The following is a 20,536-nucleotide window of genomic DNA, read 5'->3' as shown; positions in this document are numbered from 1 at the left end:
TGGGTAGGAAGGAATTCTTGATCATGATGAATTTTGCAATGTATCTTTTCTCAGTTGCCCAGCATTAACCTTTGAGCCATTTTCAGTTCTTTTTATTTTTTTCTTTTCCTTTTTTTGCTTTCCTCTTTTAGTTAGGGGCCAGATCTTAAAAATTTTCCATCAAAATAGGCAAATGCCTTTTTTAAGAAAGAAGGTAGGCTGTGACAAAGCCTTTTTTTTTTTTTTTTTTTTTTTTAACAAAATGCTCAGATCTAGAGTTATAAAGAATAGAGCAACTCATTCTAGGACATCACCATGAAGGCATTATATACTGATAAAGTATGGCTCCAAATCCAAGAACATACATTTTAATTGGAATCTTGGAGGACAGGGTGATGAAGGTTGGATTTGTAAAAATGTCAAGCCTGGACCTAAGAAGTGTTGGAAGGGAGACCTATGCTGAGGGGACCAAGGATGCTCAGATACCCTTTCTTCCAATCAGCCTGAGTGAGTAAAATCAAGGTGATTTATTATTATTAGAGACAAATCAAGATGGTTTAATTCAATAAACATCAGTTAAACTACTATTGTGGGCTATGCATTGGCATTATTCTAGGAATTAGAAATATAGAAATAAGTAAGTCCTCTGTGTCTGAGAAGCATCTGAAAGAAAAGAAACAAAAGAAATCTGACTTGCCTATGTATGGCAATCCTTTAAAGGGTGCCAAAACCCGTTATTACATGGTTACAAAAGTTAAGAACTGGATTAGTTAACACTTTCTGAAATCTATTTCAGCTAATATTCATAATTAAGTTGCTGACAATAATCAGAAGCTTTCTGTCTTGCTTGGGATGGGGCGGGGGTGGGGGGGTAGGGTTGAAGAGAAGGTAGGTAAGATTGGATTCCGGAAGCCCAAGGCATTGAGGGCTTTAGAGAGTGGCAAGATGAAAGAAATCAAAGAAGCAAATCATAAAATTTCAAGACCAAGAAATTCTGCTTACGATTGTTATTTACCTTCATTTTTATGGGACACTTAGAAATTGTGCCCCTGTGGCATTGATGTAGCTGCTTCCTCCTTGGAGATTTTAAATTTTTATCTTACCATTTTAACCTTCATTGTAAACAGTTACCAGTATATTTCTTTTCCTTTTAACAAACAGCCAAATGGATTCACATTTCAACAGCAGGGGGCACAATGGCTCCAGCTTTCTCTATTGCGTGTAGCATGACAGAAACAGTGATTCATCGGAAAGAATTTAATATGAATATTAATGAGAGCAGTATGGCTACCGCATTTGTATAAATACTTCTGGACAACTGCATTTACTTTGTGGTCCTCAGAACAATTACGTATGGTAAGAAAGGGCAGATATATACTCATTTTATAACTAAAGCTTGGAGGAATTAAGTGACTTGCCTGGGCTCACTCCGAGTAAGTATTCAGATCCCTTGTAAGAATTGAAATGCAATTCAATTCTCCAGCCTCCATCTGAAGAGAGTTATGTGTAAGGTTGCATAACACAAATCATTTAAAAAGGGATGGCTTCTAGAATGTTGTATTTGTCTTTCAACAAACAACAAAAGTAATCCTATAAATTATAATTTGTGTAACTAAAATGGGCTGAGGGATTGGAAAAGGGAGAAGTGATTATTTAAACTAACACTGAAATCAAAACAGTTTCTTTATCCTGGTATTTATGTCAAGAGCCTATATATATATATCTTTACTACTCTCTGCTGTTGTCTTATGATTTTGGCATTTGCTTATTGCTAAATATGTATTTAACATTTAATATACTCTGGCAACAGTTTTTTTTTTATTCATTTTATTGCGATATATTCACATACCATGCAGTCTGACAACAATTTAATGTTAATGGATATACATTTGTCAAAGGGAGAAGGAATAATTTATGGACTCAAAGATACAAGGTTGACAAACTAGCAGGAAGATAATACCTAGTTATAGTTCAGTCTGAGGGAGATAAATCTGTAAGCACTTTGTAGTTTTAGAGAAATAAGAATCCTTGGGGACAGTAGTGTAGCCAGTTCTTTTTACATTACAGGTCATATAATGAAAGCCCTTGAGTGACCTATTTCTGTTTGAGACTCTTATTTGTTCCTTTATTTATTCACCCCTTATATTTAAAAATAAGAACAAAAATTTTGCTAATCCACTATGGGGAAACTTATTTTGTACCATTCTAAGTTAATTTCATTATATATGGATGTTTAATTTATGGTTAAATCTTTTATACCAATTTCAGTATTTTATTACCCATTATAAGGGAGAAATCTGGGGGAAAAATACTGCTGAGGAAGAGCAGGGAATCTTGTTTCTATGTAATTAACACTATAATAGCTATTTCCTAAAATGAGTTAAGTGAAATATAGAGAAAAGAACTACATGTGCTCTTGTTAACAGTCAGATTTTATGACTTCATAATTTATTATGCTCCTGCTGTTGAAACACAAATAACAACTAGGAGTTTATTAAAAGGAAGAAGCAAAAGGTGAGATCTGCACTGGAAATAATTTGTTCTGAGATTATAATCTCATTTAAACAAAGACTATGTGTGTTTTACCTCTACATTCTCTGCAGCTTCTTACACATCACAGGCATCCAAAAATGATTGACTAATTGAAAGACCCATCTAGCAGTTTCCAGCAGATCTCCTTGCGTAACCTTCTTTTCCCTTCATTACCTCCTAGGAAAAGAAGACTGCTGGGGCTAATCTCTGGGAAAAATTTTCAGAACCATAAGGCCTGGTTCCTTGTATTATTAGTACCGATAATTAGTTTTAGGATAAGCCTATACAAGTCAATAGCTTATCCTAAAAATAGGGAACATTTAAATAATCCACTCTCCCCATATATAAGTCCCACTCTCCAATCCCCACTTCCCTTCCATAACCAATCAGCAGTGACTTCCTTCTAAAGGTTTATGGTAACTTAAAATTCCAAAACAAAATTCAGAGAATTAGGGAATATTTCTTTTCTTGCTCCAATTGTCAGATATAGATTAGTGATTTTGTGGGTGTTTCTTTTTAAAAGTCTGCAAGGCAATTGTAGAATTGAGAAGATGATACCTTTCTATACACTGTAGCTACCTCAAAAATCAATGTAAACAACATTTTAAGATACTCTTTTGGGAGGTAGGGCACTATTCACTTGATAGTGCTTTATGCAAATTAGTCAAATCACATGTATATAAAAATATCCTGTGAATTTCAGATAAGTCAATACAAGACTATAAAAACCACTCAAAATTGACTTGTCCTCACATTTATACTCACTGGTGTTTCACCAAGCAGTGAGACAGAGCAGCAGTGAGACAGAGCAGCAGTGAGACAAGTATATTTATCTTGACATTTTATAGATGGGTGTTAAAAACTACAGAAAAATATTTCATTGTAATGAAATGAAATCAGTATTCTTGATGCAGAGAAGAACTTTACTAGATTACACTGCAAAGTGAAACAGGGTTCAATACAATGCAACATTTTTTGAGCAACTGACTATCCCCGTTTCTGTATTACAGAATACAGAAATAATCATTACAACACTTAATAAGCCCTTACTATATGCCAAGTACTACTCTAAGTGGTTGCTATATTTATTTTATTTAATCCTCATAACCCAATTTCGTAGGTACCCTTATTATCCCTATTTGCAGATGGGGAAACTGAGACACTGTGAAGACCAAGAACTTGACAACTGGTAAGTAAGTGGTAGAAGCAGACTTCAAATCCAGGCAATCTATCTCCATAGCCCACATATTAACCCACATGTTCTGATTGAGATGTGATATGGTGTCTTCAAAGAGGTATCAAATTAAGTCCCAGGAACAAATGTTAAGTAAAAAATGTGCCAGGAACATTTGGTTTCTTCACATACATTATCATACATTATCTCATTAAAACAACCATGTGAGGTAGGTATTGTTTCCATTTGTAGAAACAAAACCAAGCTCAGTAACTTTCCACAAAGATACAGAATTGTTAAGTAGTGGGACTCAATCTATTGGGGCAGACATTGATGCATAATTAATCATTATGTAAATCAGGCTGATAATTTCTATAAGATATGTAAGTTTAATAGATGCACAAGAAGTTATTTAAAGTCTGCCTAAAGAAATCTGGGAGGCTTCAAAAAATAAAAGGTATTTGGGCTGGGACCTGAAAGTTGAGAAGGATTTCAACAGGCCTATATGAAGATTGACGTCCCGTGTAGGGAGAATAGCAGAAATAAAGGCACGGAGGGTCGAGGACATGGCTAAAGCATGGAATACTTTGAACTGGTGGGGTGGGGCGGGACATGCAGGATAGCGTCCCAACTGTGAGTAGTCTTGCATAGGATGCTAAGCTTTGAACTTTTATTCACTGAAGAGCTGCTGAAGGTTTTTCTATATGAGACAAATTTTAAAAGGTTTACCTGGTGGTTGTGTGGAGGAAGTTGGAAAGAAGCTGAAGGGGAGGTGATCAGAAGGGAGATTAAACAAGGTAAGGCCTGAGTAGGGCAAGGCAATGGTAAAGAAAGAGGCAGAAAAAAATTTGGAGACAGAAACGGCCTAGAAAATGACTGCATGTCAAGGATAAGGTAGAGAAAAGAATTAAAAATGACTCCAAATTTTCAGCTTTGGTACTTAAGTGAATTTAATGCATTTAACAAGTTTGGGAACAGGCTTTGAGGAAAAAGCAAATGGGTTTGGTTTTGCTCGTACAAGGTGATAGTGTATCAGAGGATGGTACTAGGAAGTCTTGGAGGGCCTTGAATGCCAGCAAGAAGAGTTTAGCCTTTATCCTGATGGGAAAGCACTTTTAATGTTTACTAAACAATGAGATGAGTTGCATCTGGATATATAATCCTGATGTCTTCATGAAGGATGAACCCAAGGTAGGCTAGAATGGAGAAGGGAAACCAGACAGAAAGGTGTTAAAATAGTTTGGCAAGAGATGATGAGGGTCTGAATTAGGGCAAGAAGTAAGGTCAGAGAAGGACAGATTTAAGAACTATTGAGATTAAATCAGAATGATTTAGCTATTGATTGGATGTGGGTGCTGCAAGAAAAGAAGACAAATCAGAAGAAAAGTGAGAGTTGATACATATGGACCTGGTGGGAATGCTGAATATGGTGTCCCGCCTTATTTGACAGTAACTCCCACCCCCTGGGTTGGTTCTGCCCAGGAAAGATTTCCTTTTCTAAGATTCCTAGGTATGCCCCCACTCCTCCAACGGGCTTGTTAAGCTTCAAGAATGTGAGTCAGAAACTCCTAGTACCTGGATTACCAGAGAGATCCTGTTGAGGCTTAGGCAAGGGAACAAGACACCAAGCCAATAATGGGAGAACCTTGATGACATTACTTCAGGCCCTGTATATAATTGTGCTTGAAGGTAGTGCCACACTGGACTTCCCAATAACGCAAGATAATTCATTTGCTTTTTCCTTAAAGAAAAAAAAATAACAAAAACAAAAAGACAGCTGGCATAAAAATAGATGATGCAGGAGAGAGTAGTGTTACAGAAGCCAAAGGGACTTTCAAAAAGTCTGGTCCAAAGAGTTGAGATTGCAAAGAGGTTGGGTAAACTAATGCTTTAGGAATTTATTGATTTATCAATTGATGAAATTCTAGTAAATGGTTTTAAACTGAAGAGTGCACAGGAAGTAAAAGGCCTTTTGTTCAATACACAGATTACCATGCAAAGCTCCTACATTCTGGGTTAGTGGGTATATGGAAGGCAATTGTAATGGATTGCTTGGTGGGTGGTGGGTTGTTGTGTATTATGACATGAATAAGAGGGATGTATCTGATGACATGGTGGTGGGGATTTAATTTCTGTTCTGGTGGATATTTTGGCAAATTGTATTGAAAACATTAAGATTTTCTACTCCTTCTCACCGAACAATTATATCACCAACAATTTATCTTAAGGAGCTAATAATAGATGTATGTAATTTATATGGTTACTTAGATTATTATGTCCACAGCTAACATGTGCCACATACTATTATAAGTGCTTTATGCATATTAATTAACTCTTAAACTTCATCCCAGCTCTGTGAGGTAGGTAGGTACTATTCTTACTCCATTTTACAGTTAAGGAAATTAAAGCACCAGGAGATTAACTTGTTCAAGGTCACACAAAACATGGAGGATACAGAACTGAACCCAGTGCCCTGTTTCTCTGTGCTATACTGTCTCTCTTCACAGCACTCTTATAATACTGAAAAGTTAAAAGTAATCCAAAAGTCCACAGTGTGAAATCTGAGAGAGCACATGTTCCCCAAAGCAGCATACCACTAAGCAAATCATTCAGGACCCAGATCCTAGAAGCACTCTTTACTTCCCTCTAAAAGATTATCAGAACTAATCCCATCATATATCACAACCCTGCTTATGTCAGTGTCAGAAAGGAAAGCCTCTCCAGTTATCCATAACTGGATTCACATTTCTTTATGGCCCAGTATTATTTCCTAATCTGATCCAATCTGAGCTTCTACCCTTTGTGAGCATTAAATTCCCCTATGTCTTCAACATCTCTGAACATTCTCTCTACCTCCTCCCTTTAATTTAACCCTGGCTGCTCCCAAAGACCCTGATCTCCCCATCCCCAAGCAGAAGCTGTCTTTTCACTAACACACCATGTAAACAGCCTTTGCTCCTTCAACACTCACACGCATAGTAAGGTTGCAGAATTTAACTCACGCTATCACACAGATGTTCAGGGAATACAGAGATTCTTTGGCTATCACTTCTCTCATTCACACTTGTTTCAATCTCCCTTCAGGATAATTCCCATCAGTTTACAATCTAGTCACCATCCTCGGTTGTCCCTTGATTTGTTGTGACCAGCCCCATTTCTATTGTTTAAGAGCAAAACTTCCTTTTGTCTACTACTTGTTAGCTCCGTATCCTCAATGAATTTTTTTTAATTTTGTAAATTATTTAAAACTTTTAAAAATAAAGTGCAAAGTATAATATAATCAATACCCATGTATCTAAAACCCAAAGTGAACCGCTATTAATAGCTCTATTTTTAAATCCTCCTTTCAAGAAATAAAATATTATGGATAAAACTCATCTATGTTTCCCTCTCTCCAGTCCCATTCTACCTCTTCCCTCCCAGAGGTAACCACAGACGTGTGCAGCAAATAGGAGAAAGGCAGGCAAGTTTTAGAGTCCAGAATGAGACAACTGGGAAGTTTTCTTGAAAAATTGAAAGCACCAAGGAATGTGGCAGTGTTGATATAGGAAGATCTCTAAAGAACCAAAGATTACAGGCAGAAAAGGCAAAAGAGCACTGATTTGCATGTGCTGTTTCCCTGCCTGGGGAGATCCTCAATTATATCTGAAAAAATATATATACATGTACTTGTACATATACATGCACACACACACACATACACCTGTCTCTCTGTTGGGGGCTTGAGGAATATCTCTTTATTCTCTATTTCTTAAAGATGTAGAAGAGTCCTTAGAGAAAATGGAAGAAGCCCAAAAATATAGACTAAATAAGTCAAAAGATTTAGGTAAGCAAAAGAATATGGCACAATGAGAAAAGAAAACCTTAAGCCACTGAAAGCCTATAATATGCAAGTCTTCTCGCTGAAGAGAGGGACTCATTCCATGAAATACTAATGTGGATTTCCAGTCCTATGCTACTACCCAGGATGTGCTACTGAAAAAGGTAGAGGTAGTGACATAAGACTTCAGTGGCTGGAGCAGATATGAGTTGCCTGGCTGGAATCTGTCAGAGGGAAGTGAGCAGGCCACCACTGTGCCTGCTGATTGACATGGGATCAAACGATATAGTGAAAAGAGATCTGTACTGCATCTCTTGATGTAACAAGTGCAGGACTCAGAGAGATATGCATGGTTTCTTCTTCCATTGGTGATTGGGTCTCCTGAGGAAAATCTGGGAAATGAGCAAATAGCCACAGGGGTTATATTCAAGGAAACATGATTTTAAGCTAGACCAGTGGTTCCAAAATTCGATCAGAATCATCAGAGGAGTCTTGTATTAAACAGTAGACTCTCAGGTTTCACTCCAGGTCTACTGAATCAGTAGGAATCAGCATTTTGAAAAATCTCAGCATATTTTAAAATCTCAGAATTTTTGTGTGGAGTTATTTCAAGAACTGGCATTTGGAATCACTGTTCCTACCAAGAGATCTGCTGCTGTTATCTGGAGGGTTTTTAATTGAACATGGAGGAGGAGAGTTACATCCATATTGAGACCAACTTGGCGATATGGGAGAGAAGCTTAAAATAATAGAATTTGGATGGGCTGGGAATCAGCCCTGCTCTAATGCCTATTAGCTTTTGGCCTTAGGCAAAATTTATAAAATTCCAACCCCCTACCCCCTACCCTCCCAGCTTCCAATTTTTCTTTAGCTCTTTGTTTAGCATTCTCTTTGATCTCAGTAACAGCTCAGGATGACTAAGACTTTCCAGGAGATGATATTTTCTTGCCTACCCAATGTCCCATCCCAGTTACCAAGATGAGTTTTATTTTATATGCCACCACCACACAAATTTGTGTTTTAGAATTCAAGTATTTTGTCCTGGTATTGCACTGCTCTGGCGATAGCAATTATTTTTTTCTTAACACATCCTGACAAGCTTCTTAATCTCTTTTTCCCATTCTCCTTTTCTGGTCCTGAAGTGTCTTATATCATTCACATGCAATTAGAGCTTTCTTGAGAGAAAAGTGCCACAGGTCCTCTGGCTGTGTTTTGATACTCTCCACTTGAGTCAGCTGCATAATAATAGAAAATGACTTAAAATGGAATCAGAGTTGTTTCCAACTGCTAGAAACTTAAACTAGCTCCTTTAAGAACTTGGTAAATGATAAATGACTGAAAGAAGATTTAACTTGGTGCCTCTGAGAGTCCCTCATAGTTATACATTTTAATAATAATTGTTTATTAAATAATGCATTTATCAAATAATAATTGAATGGGAAAATTGAGTATTAAATATCAGAAAATGTTACATGTAAAGCTATCATTTTCCATAAAAAGTCACCCTAAATACTAAACATTACAAGAAGAGAGAATCACCAATCCAAAGTACATTTCCCCAAATTTAGGAAACAAAGGTCTAAAAAACCCACCCCTAGCTAGTGTTTTTAGGGGCTCTGTCTGGTAAGTAACTCCTCAGCCTTTGGGTCGCTGACCCCTTGGCCTGTTGCAGAGTCCCTTGGGCCCAGAAATACTCCAGGTGCCATCCAGCCACCTTCTTGCAGCTCTCACCCCCTCATATTTTTAATTTGCTCTTCTGGGCGACCTCAGATATTCTTCATCTGATGCAAGGTTAGTAATCCAGGGATAAGCATTTAGAAATTAGAGTCATTGCAGGCAGGGGCACATGGCTATCCCACAGTTTACTCATGTGTTGAATTTTTTCATAGAATTAAAAAAAACAAAAAGCAAAAAAAAGTGTGTTGGTTTGCAGCTGTAATGTACCCAAGAAAAACATGGTCTTAAATTTAATCTACCCCTCTGGGTATGAACCCATTTGTAAGTAAGATCTTTTCATGAGGTTACTTCAGTAAGGCACAGCCCAGCATGGCTCTCAATCCTATTACTGAAGTCCTTTATAAGAGAATGAAATTCAGAGAGAAAAAAAACACAGGAAGCAAGAAGCTGAAATGGAACCCAGAAGAGAAGGAAGAGACCAGGGAGAAACCACCATGTGCCTTGCTGTGTGACAAGCTATGGACCAAGGGTCGCCAGCAGCCAGCCCAGAATGCCAGAGTCTTGGGAAGAAAGCATTGCTTTGATGATGCCTTGATTTGGGCGTTTTCCCAGCTTCAAAATTTGTAAGCTAATAAATACCCAGTGTTTAAGCCAAACCATTTCATGGTATTTGATTAAGCAGCCTAGGAAACTAAAACAAACATCAAGCTTCTCCACTAATCACAACCAACTTGCTTTGTCAAGTCTTACCAGGGAAAATCCAGATAAAGCTTTCCACTGTAGTCAGAGATCTGGGTCCTCATCCAAGCACAAACTTACTCATCTTGTAACTAGATTAGTCATGATTCTCAGTCCCTTTCCCACTCTCTTATGGAGACCATTAGCCTTTCCTGTCTCACATGTCTGTGAAGAGAAAAATATATGGGACAGTACATTGAAAATTATAAAATACACATGATGTAAGGTATTGCTATTATTATAATTTATTGTTATGATTGGAGAATAAGATGATAAATCTAATAGGAATACCATTTAACTATATCATCCATAAAATGGGTATTTTATGGGGATTTTTAATAGTTAAATTTTGTCATGTGATGACTGTCAAATAGTATTTTGAGTTGAAATAAAGATCTTTTAGGAAAAATAGTAGGAAGGTAGTCTTTAAGAACTTTTTTTTTTTTTTAGTGAATGTTGACTGTAACTATTTCTAGCAGCATTTCAACTTAATGTTTTGGCTAATTACAGGGGAAACCATATTTACTTCAGGATTTTTCTTCTTTATTAGAGAAGAAATTTGGTCACATGTTCATTACTTCTATCATCATAAATGAACATAAAGTAATCCCTTATAAACTATTCCAGGTGCCAAGGAGGATGTCAAGAAGAAAAAGACATGGTGCTAATCTCTTAGGTGTTTACAATTTAATTGGAGATGTAAGACATGCATACATAGACTTGTACTAAAGTATAGCAGTAGTAAACAGCAGCCACAAAGGTATAGTCTTTTGTCTGTATGAGCAGGGTGTGGCATGCACTGAAGAAGTCGGACATGGTAAAAGAGAAAGGTGACGAGGTAGTGGGAGGAGTCTGTGGAGTTTCTTGAAAGCCATCACGTTAAAGGGAGCTTTGTAAGTCATTATGCTAGGGAGGACCTTACGAAAGTATTAAGATGACTATCTTATCACGAATTCCCTAGAAAATAGAGCCTAAGGTAAAAGCTTATGTACTAATGGTTTATTGAGGAGTATAATCCAAGGAAATCAAGAGCAAGAGAATGGTGAAGTGAGATAGGAAAGAAAGGAGACCAAATAGGAGAGGATGCACCCCTTAACTTACTGCAGAGTCACAAAAAAACGCAGCTGATTGCTAGGTCTTGCAGGATAACTTCAGAGAGGCTAACTGAAACTTGAAACATTTTGAAACAATCCATGGGGTGGGAGGAGAGTGAAAGTAATGTAATCTCTGGCTCCTTCCTGTCTCCTGATTCATATTGGTCCAAGTCTGCTCCATGAGGTGTTAACATCCTTATGTTTATGGGTTGTGTCAGCTAGGTCCAGGCAGCCTCCAGGGAAGCCAGAGCCTCCAAGGGTACACGTCTAGTGAGTGCAGGTTGGTATTACCTGTAGGTCTGTGGTGTGACAGTGGCAGCAGTTGGAGCTTTATAGTCTAGAACCACAATTGCTGGGAGGCAAGACTTTTGGTCAAAGCCCATAGTTGGGAGTAGAAGCTTGTGAGCTTGTTCAGGTAATCTGGGATGGCACATAAACAAAGTCTATTTGATTAATCTGGTATTTATTGCACAAATAGATGATAAGGGCCAGACAAAAAATTAATTTGGAGAAGGTCATGGCAATCATTTATGGGCTGTGAGCCTGGACTAGAATAGTGGGAGTAGTATGAAACAAAGAGATTAATATAAGGATATTTCAAAAGAAAAAGCCTTCTGTCAGTTTTAAATGAAAATATGAGATCAGGGTAGGGGAAAGAAAAAATTAAGCAAGTAAACATGTTTCTAAAGTGGGTCAGAGTCAAGGTATTGCTAGATGAGCATGCTTTAGTTTCCTCGAGCATGTTTTGGTGAATTATCATGAGTTCTAGATTGTTGTGTTGAAGAAATAATTATGATTGTTTAAATTGTAAAAGCAAAGGAAGTATATAGTTCCCACTTTACCTGCAGTGCCACATTCGTTCTGTGTGAAAGCTGAATGAGGATTGGAATTTAGAATATCTCTTTTCTTGATAAGTGCTTCCATCCGACTGTCTTCCAGACTCTGGTTACACGGTACTTGTGACCATCACTCTTCCCAACCTTAAGTAAAGAGAAGGTTCTTTATACTTAAATTGTCCTTTCATACTATACCTGAGGACTGTAGCCACAATGAATTTTTCTTGGTTCCCCTGGTGTAATAATTATCCATTTTCCCCCCATTATGAGCCATTTTGTTCACTATCCTTCCCTGACAAGGAGAGACATAGCATGAAACAGTTCTAATGAAGCGCTATCCCAAGTTAGAGCACTCCGTTCTTTTGGCTATGGTGCGTGGAATTAAGCAATTATTGAGGAAAAAAACACAAAATCTAGGGAGTGGCAAATCAGAGCCAAAGCAAACAGCTTAAAACTGGGTAATCTGTTCAAATGGAGCTATATGAAGACAAGGAGCTAAGTTGTGAATCCAAGTAGAGCCAGACTGAGGGTGGCTGATATTGAATAAAGGTAACACAGGAGAGAGGAACTGAATGATTTCTAAGATACTGTGCAGGGGCCCAAGGCAGCCTAGGAGGAGGAGACACAAATGGTGGTCAAACTCCCTGTGTTTCACCTGCGGCACCTACAACTATTTGCCCCTCCTTTTCCCCTATTTTAAAAAAATTACAAAATTTAGTGGGAAAAATTTGCTTTCCTTTTTTAAAAATATACGAAATACCAGCAAAAGCAATGATGACTAAGAACAACTGAACAACATTAGTCCAGGTATCTTAAACTGTGAGAAATTAGTCCACAGGCCACACTATGAGGACTGTGTTCAATGACTCTCTTCTGGCAATTCATTGATCCTTTTGTTAAGGGACTTCCACTTCCAGGCATTTGGATGGCTGCCTTTCTACGTGGCAGTCAAAAAGAAATCTCCGTTTAAACTGCTTACCTGAAATCATCCTCTTTTTTACCACATGGAAAGGGTTTTAACTTTTATGTTATACTGGGTTTCCTTTGGATCTGAGTCTTAGTGCTCTCAACATGAAGTATATTAAGTTTTTTTTTTTTAAATAAATATTTGAAAATAGAATTTGATAAAGGGAGGAAAGCAGATGTGGAAGGATTCATTTACAAGAACTAATCATGTAAATGCATAAAAGATACATACTAAAAACTAACCATCATTTTGGTGTTATAAATTGATTAGATGGAAATTGCTTATTCCAACAGCTAGGAGACATTATTCAAATGAAGATGGTCATCTCTAATTTCCTCTAAAATTCTTCAGCTTAAAAAAAAATTGAGTTAAAAAATGATCTCTTCTGATATCAGAGGTAGACACGCTTACAGAAGATTTGTAGTAGGTAACAGACAGACTAGTTATGCTTTCTGTGGAGTCTACTTCACTAATTTAGAATTTTGGGTAATTCCCAAAGGGAAATTAGAAAACTAGCATAGCATGGCATAGCATGGATTTTGGAAGCAGACTATGTGCTTTGAATCTTGGTTCTGTTATCAGCTTGTGACACATTAGACAAGTTACTTATCTCTTTTGCTTCAGTTTCCTCATTTGTAATATGGGATGATGATAATTTCTACATGCCTCACAGAGTTGTTATGAGGATTAAATGAGATAACCCAGGGAAACTGCTTGGAACAGTGCCTGACACATGGTAAGCACACTATAAATGTTAGAGTGAATGGAAATTATCACTGTTAATTATAGTAAGGGAATAGGGCTTACTCAACAAATAATGTACACAAGATTGATGATGTAAACAAGATTTCAAAGAATTGAATACTTGCTTGAGAGAATGAAATGCTTCAAATATATTAAAAATATTGCGTTCATTTAATATTGTTCAAATATGAGTACAGATCACTAATAAATAGTATCTATTAAGCAACCTTAAAATAGTTTTATTTCAGTTACTGTATATAGATAAAAGTAATTAAACTGAATGGCTAAAAATTTCCTACAAATCAATATATGGTTTGAATTAACCAAACTGGAATTTTCATTAGTTTGAGAAAATGTGCCACCCAGTTAATCAGGAAGATTTTACAGTGTCATCACTCAGGTGGCCAACTCTTAAAATTCCAAGGCAAGTTTTTACAGTTGCCCCATTTTATAGATAGAGAATTTGAAACAGACCATGAAATGATTTGTTCAAAATGACCTGAGTATCCATAATAAAGTGAGTGATCCCCAATCATCTTCCCTTCCAAATATATTTCTCCCCCATTTCCTATCCAAGTGAATGGTCTTGCCAAAGCCATTCATTTACCCAACCCAATAACCCAAGACTACCTTGGATTCTTCCTCATTTATTCCCATATCTAACAAAGATTCATCTCCCTAAAATTTGTTGGACCTCCTCGTCTCTCCTTCCCCCATGCCACTGAGTTGGTTCAGTTCTTCATCACCATTATCCTGTTTCTTCACTGGGTTTCCAAATAACAGATGTTTTACTCCTCACAATCCATTTTCCACATGGCAGCCAGAGGGTCCTCTCCATACGGAAAATCTGCAAAGCAAAAATAAAACAAAATTCTCTAGAATTATATAGTGGTAGCGGAGAGGAAAAAGCAGTTTATTGGCTCCTCAGATCCCCGGAGATAAATTCCAAAGTCTTGACATGGATTTAAGTCTTCCTGGAGAGTTCTTAGTCTTTAACTTCTCTCTTTTTAGGACTCTCTTCTTCTACCATACTGAATTAATTGCAGTACCCTAAACGGGGCAAGTTCTTTCAGGCTCCATGTGTTTGCATAGACTCTTTCCTCGACCTGGAATAGGATCAGCAGCACTCCCTCCTCCCCCTCCCCCTCCTTTTTCGCCTGGTTAAAATGTATCTAATCTTTAAGACTCAGGTGGTACCTGTCTCCCACAGAAAGCTTACTGTTGAGTTGGATGTTCCTCCTCTCATTCTCAAACTTGGAGTCTTTCCTATATCCTTCTGCAATGTGAGCTTCTTGAAGGTATGGACTGTGTCGTATTAATTTTTAATCTAACAATTAGGGATTAGAGAGTATTGACAGATATGGAGTACAGCCTAATCAACACCTGTTCTAAGCAATTACAGAAGTGCAAACTTTGCTTACCCAGAGTCTAAAGACAAATGGTAAATTATACACGATTCAGTGTGGCCATCTAGTGTCCAAATGGGGAAATTGACTCTGTTCACAGGTATTTGTACATATTCTATTTTTTATATACTCATGTATTTAAGCTCCACAGCTCTACTTGCTTCCGTGCCTTCTACCACCTTTTGCTCCCAGATACTCAACTATTCAATAATAATACCTTATACATTATTGTTTTACTAAATGCACTCATTCTCATGTGATACACAGAATGAATAAAACAGCATTTTAGCACTGTTATCCTTATTTTACTGGTGAGAAAATTGAAGTTCCGAAATGTTAATTAATTGTCCTAGAGTTACAAAGCAATCACGTAATAGAAACTGGAATTGAATCCACGACTTTGGCCCTAAAAACATTCCTCTATTATATTTTTCATAATTATTTCTATTTATAATTCATCTTTGTTTTCCATTGCCTAATACAGTGCCTGGCACATTGTATGTGCCTGATACATGTTGTAAATGAATGCATAGTTATCAAGTTATATCACAAAGAACTTGACTCAAACTGATGGATTTGCATACCGCTTTTTCACTTAATGCTTTTGTACACACTATATCCTTGGCCTCAAAATATCCTTATGCTTGTCAACTTGATAAACTCTTCCTATTTCTCAATTCAAATATTGCTATCTCTTAAAATCTTCCCTGGTATTTCCCCAGGCAGAAATAAGTATTTCCTCTAAGTGCATTCTCCAGCACCCTGCACACAACTCTGTTGTAACACGTATCGCTTCCTGTAATTATTTATTTACATATCTGTGTTCTCCAGACCGTGAGATCTTTGTCAGTATTTCAGATGGAGGGAGCAGACGTATCAAAGCAGCAAGGTATGAAAGAGCGTGGCCATTTGGGGAAGGGTGTGCTTCCCGATGTGAGTGCTGCAGTGAGATTAATTAGAGCCTTGATAATACACCAAAGATATTGAATCTTATAGACGATTGGTCCTCGTATTGGCATATGCATGCATGGGCTACATGAGGATAGTTTTACTAGCATCAATTTATAAATTTCCAACTTCCATTTTGTTCTTTCCTAGAAATCAGCCACTGCCTATCAAGGCAACCCCTTTCTCAATCACCTCTCCCACCCCTCCACCCCAAACAGAAAGGCAAACTCCTTAACGATCCCAAATAAAGTCTTACTATGGAGTATTGCCAGATGGTGAAAAATTTCAGAAGTGGCAAACAAAGAGGCAATTAAAAATATCGATGGAGATATTGAAGAAGTGAGTGACTCTAATGACTGGGTAGAAATCCTTTTGCAAGCAAGCTGGTTTCTAATTATTTGCTTTTTAACAAAATTGAGTTGTTAGCTGGGAAACCACTAAAAATAATTTTTCACAAGAAGGAATACATGATTTTTGGCATAAAAACTCAGAATAGTTCAAAGGATTAAATATAGAATATATTCAATTTTGTTATTAAACATAACAAAATTACCACCTTCCATTACCACCTGGATATATATGTGATCAAGAAATCTCTGTTTACCTTCATAAAATGGGAAAAATAGGAGTAGAATTTAGCCTACATCCTGTCTTATTCTAGCAGTGGCAATACTAAATTTATGTGGATACATAAATTCTTTGTGGTGAGGGGAAGTCACATTGATCTCTTTAAGATATGCATTTCTAATTAAAATTTTTACTTTTAATATTTAATGTTTATCAACATATTTTTATCAATTGCATACTAATAGAAATTGTAATGAAACTTAATCCATACGATAAATTTTTAACACCTAGAGCCTTCTGTCCAGGAAATTAAAAACTTCCAAATTCTAAATATATTTGTAGATTTGAAAAGGATAATAAGGTGAATAATTCAAAATCTTTCAGCCATAACAGCATATTACAGTGGGATAAAAATTATAGATGGGAATAGTGGAATGGAAATATAAGTGTAAATGATTGCTATGTATCTGTATATGTTTATGAAATCACTAAAATTTACATATAATAAGGATATTTAAAAGAGCTGGGTCATAGTTTAATTTTGATATGTCTATATTTACATTGCACAACTCTTTAAACTTAAGTTGATTTAAATATTAACTTTCAAATATATGAGAGTGTACATAGTTTTTCAAGATTCTTTTAGAGAAGTCAGTAGGAAAAAAGTTCAAAGATCCCTGCTATAGCCCATGGAGTGCCACAGAAATCCACTGACTAGAGAAGCATGGTCAGATTTGTGCCATCTCTGATAGTATCCAAACTTCCTGCCTCTCCAGCCCAGCCGCACGTCTGGAGTCTAAGGCCTTCATGCAAGAATACAAGGAGGCTCACTTTGCTTTTGTGGAAGTTGTGCTTCCAACTAGAAATACCCTCCTCAGTGCTCCTGATCCTTAGCACCTAGCTCATCTTTCATGACCCAGCTTAAGTTTCACCTTTTCATGAAGCCATCCCCACAAAACAATTCACTAGGAACTTATCTTTTCTGAATTTTTGTTGTACCATAAACTTAACATATGATTCCATATTGTCTTACATCACCCTCTAATGTTGCATGTGAGTTAGTCTTGGCCTCATAAGACTATTGTGTTGTAGTCTCCTTGAGGGTAGGGACCATCTGTTTCTGTTCTTTTCCTACAAAGAAACTACTCAGCACAGGGATAGGCATTTAATGCATGTGTGATTAATCTGCAGCTTGGCAGGGAGAGCAGGGACGCTACTGTACCCCTAATAGAATTTGTGGGGAAGAAGAAGTGTCCCTTTAGTGGCCACACTAATGCTAACATCTCAGGTGGTGTAAAGACAAAATCATGGGTTTTGGAGTTGGATAGTACTGGGTTCTCAAAACTGTCTCCACCACTATTGGTTACTTAACCTGTCTGAGCCACAGACCTCTTTTTTTTTTTTAATATTCATTTTATTGAGATATATTCACATACCACGCAGTCATACAAAACAAATCGTACATTTGATTGTTCACAGTACCATTACATAGTTGTTCATTCATCACCTAAATCAATCCCCAACACTCTCATTACCACACACACAAAAATAACCAGAATAATAATTAAAGTGAAAAAGAGCAACTAAAGTAAAAAAGAACACTGGCGCCCTTGTCTGTTTGTTTGTTTGTTTGTTTCCTTCCCCCACCTTTCCACTCATCCATCCACAAACTAGACAAACAGGAGTATGATCCCCATGGCCCCCCCAATCCCACTGTCTCCCCTCATAAGCCACATTTTTATACAATTGTCTTCAAGATCCATGGGTTCTAGGTTGTAGTTTGATAGTTTCAGGTATTTACTGCTAGCTATTCCAATTCATTAGAACCTAAAAAGGTTGTCTATATCGTGTATCAGAGTGCCCACCAGAGTGACCTCTTGGCTCCTTTTGAAATCTCTCTGCCACTGAAGCTTATTTCATTTCCTTTCACATCCTCCTTTTGGCACAGACCTCTTTTTAACAAAAGAGGGGTAACATATGTAAAGTGATTATCATTGGGCCTGACACATTATCAGTACCCAGTATGCAGTGATGTCTTTCCACGTTTTTACCTGTAGTATTAAGGGAAAGTGACGCACCACATGAAATAGAGAATTGGGCTCAATGTTAGTTAGAATTCATGTGTAAAGTAGTTGTAAGGTAGTCCATTCATTCTCATCCTTTCACTGTGTGTTCAGGGAATCAAACATAATACAGCAAATAATTTTGTCTCAGAACCAAAAATTCATCAGTAAATAACGTGTTGCTGGGGGAAAAAGGCTGGCATACATTTCTCAAGGAGAGGATGTAGTTTAGATCCATTCAAATGGTCACCCTTAAAGACTAAGTCAGTCTGATTAAGCCTGCTATATATAAACCCATGCTATCAGGGAGGTTCTCAGAAGTATTAGGTTTGCCTCCCTCAGGTGTGTATTAAACTGGTCATGGTACTAAATGTTGGAGACTGAACTCAGGCACTTAAAACTCACTGTGCTTGCATACACAGTTATGACCTAAAAATATTTTTTATATTAAAATATCTTTAATAAATTAAAAAATTCTCTTTGACCTAAATAATCAGAAGGAAAAACTCACAAAACGCGTGTGAGCCCTGTATGGTCTGGTCATTTCCTGCCTCTCCAACTTTATCTCTCATCATTCTACCCTTTGCTCATTACTCTCCAGTCAAATGAGCCAACCTCTCCCCCTCTTTAGGATCTTTGTGCCTGCGGTGTCCGTTCCTGGGACACTTATAACATTTATGAAATTATAGAATATTTAAAAAGATATCTTGTATTGTTTTTGAATGAGTATAGTAACTGAAATAAAGCTACTCAGAGGTTGCTCAATACAGATACTACTTCATCTGATAGGTTTATAATTACCACCACACACCCCGACTTATCACATAATTGGGTTTTTATACTTCAGCTCCGAGGGCCCTGAGGCCTATCCTAACACCCTGTCAGTATGAGCATACCCGTTTACCTCCTCTCCCACCTACCTCATACTGTTCTCTATTTCTGTGTTGTCTCTTCCCTTCAGAGCACGTCATTAATTTGCTTGTTTGATAATTTTTTTATTATCTCTCTTACTCACTGGACTATAAGTTCCATGAGGTGCTTTTTTCCACTCACTCCTACACCCATTTTCTTGCATAATGATTGAAACATGTAGATAAAAAATGGTTAGTGAATAAATGGAAGTTAAAATTATATCAGCTTATTGCTTTAACTATAGAACTCATCAATTCATTTTAAGGTACATGAAGATTCACTAATCTACAACATTGTGTGATTATTTGCACCATTTTCTTGCCTGTGAAGGACTAAATCATATTCATTTTAAATTAACTAAAAGTTGAAGGCCAAATTATGCTTTAATATTTAAAAACAATTATATAATTAAATATTATTATATTTAATAACAAAGCTTGTAAATAAAATTAAACCAATAGTATTTTATTAAAGTCAATATTATCTCATTATCTTTAGGTTTTTAGATTTCCTTCTAGGAATGTAATCAATCAAAGAAAGGATATCACTCTTCAGATAATTTAGTAAGGGAAAAATAGATTCCTAACTCAAGGCAACACATCTATCTACTTCGATATTTTCCTAGTCCTCATAATTACTTATTATTTGAATCTAAGTCCACTATTTGCTATTATGTCATTAATTTCCTTTAAATATTTTCTTCCGCTGTATTCTAAAACCCAATCTTTTCTTCCAATCATTTAAGTATTTACTAGACATTCATTCATTTATTCAGCAAGCATTTATTGAATGTCACATGTGTCAGAAACTGGGGCCAATGCCATTTCCCCTTCTTAAAAAAAAAAAAAAAAAAAACCTGTCATGGTATAAATGAATAATATTAACTATGTTCTGCCAATTGATTTCCAGTCCAGGGCCTCCTCATTTCACACTTTTGTAATTACAGAATCACATAATTTTATAATGTGAACAGATTTTCAATTTTATGAAAAAAAACCACCAGACCTGAAAAAAAAAGATTATATGATTTACACAAAGTTACAGAGCTACTTAGTGGAGAGCTGGCACTCACCTTCAGA

General features: G+C 36.7%; 2 protein-coding genes across 4 annotated transcripts in view; one reads left to right on the top strand and one right to left on the bottom strand.

The window, feature by feature from the left end:
* Positions 1-20,536, bottom strand: part of KMO (kynurenine 3-monooxygenase) — a 91,796-nt gene that overhangs the window by 7,056 nt on the left and 64,204 nt on the right. Inside the window, exons 15-17 of one of the 2 annotated variants that reach the window (XR_005214608.1) lie at positions 14,256-14,408; positions 11,857-11,994; positions 9,933-10,085 (exon numbers count right to left, since the gene is read on the bottom strand). Coding sequence is in view for 1 of the 2 variants with exons in the window: in XM_037822036.1 (XP_037677964.1) it covers positions 14,310-14,408 (99 nt within the window). In the remaining variant the exon portion in view is untranslated. Of the gene's footprint in view, positions 1-9,932; positions 10,086-11,856; positions 11,995-14,207; positions 14,409-20,536 lie in introns of those variants that run through there. The other variant, XM_037822036.1, reaches the window with a different exon arrangement.
* The window catches only part of OPN3 (opsin 3), a 46,400-nt gene that overhangs the window by 11,669 nt on the left and 14,195 nt on the right, over positions 1-20,536 (top strand). The window contains exon 1 of one of the 2 annotated variants that reach the window (XM_037822043.1): positions 261-486. The exons of the other annotated variant lie outside the window; for it this stretch is intronic. Within the exon in view, the coding sequence (XP_037677971.1) occupies positions 321-486 (166 nt within the window). The 5' untranslated portion in view covers positions 261-320. Of the gene's footprint in view, positions 1-260; positions 487-20,536 lie in introns of those variants that run through there. 2 annotated transcript variants of the gene reach the window in all.

This window comes from Choloepus didactylus, chromosome 2, assembly GCF_015220235.1.
Source record: "Choloepus didactylus isolate mChoDid1 chromosome 2, mChoDid1.pri, whole genome shotgun sequence".
Taxonomy (NCBI): Eukaryota; Metazoa; Chordata; class Mammalia; order Pilosa; family Megalonychidae; genus Choloepus; species Choloepus didactylus.
This window is presented reverse-complemented; position numbering and strand designations above follow the sequence as displayed.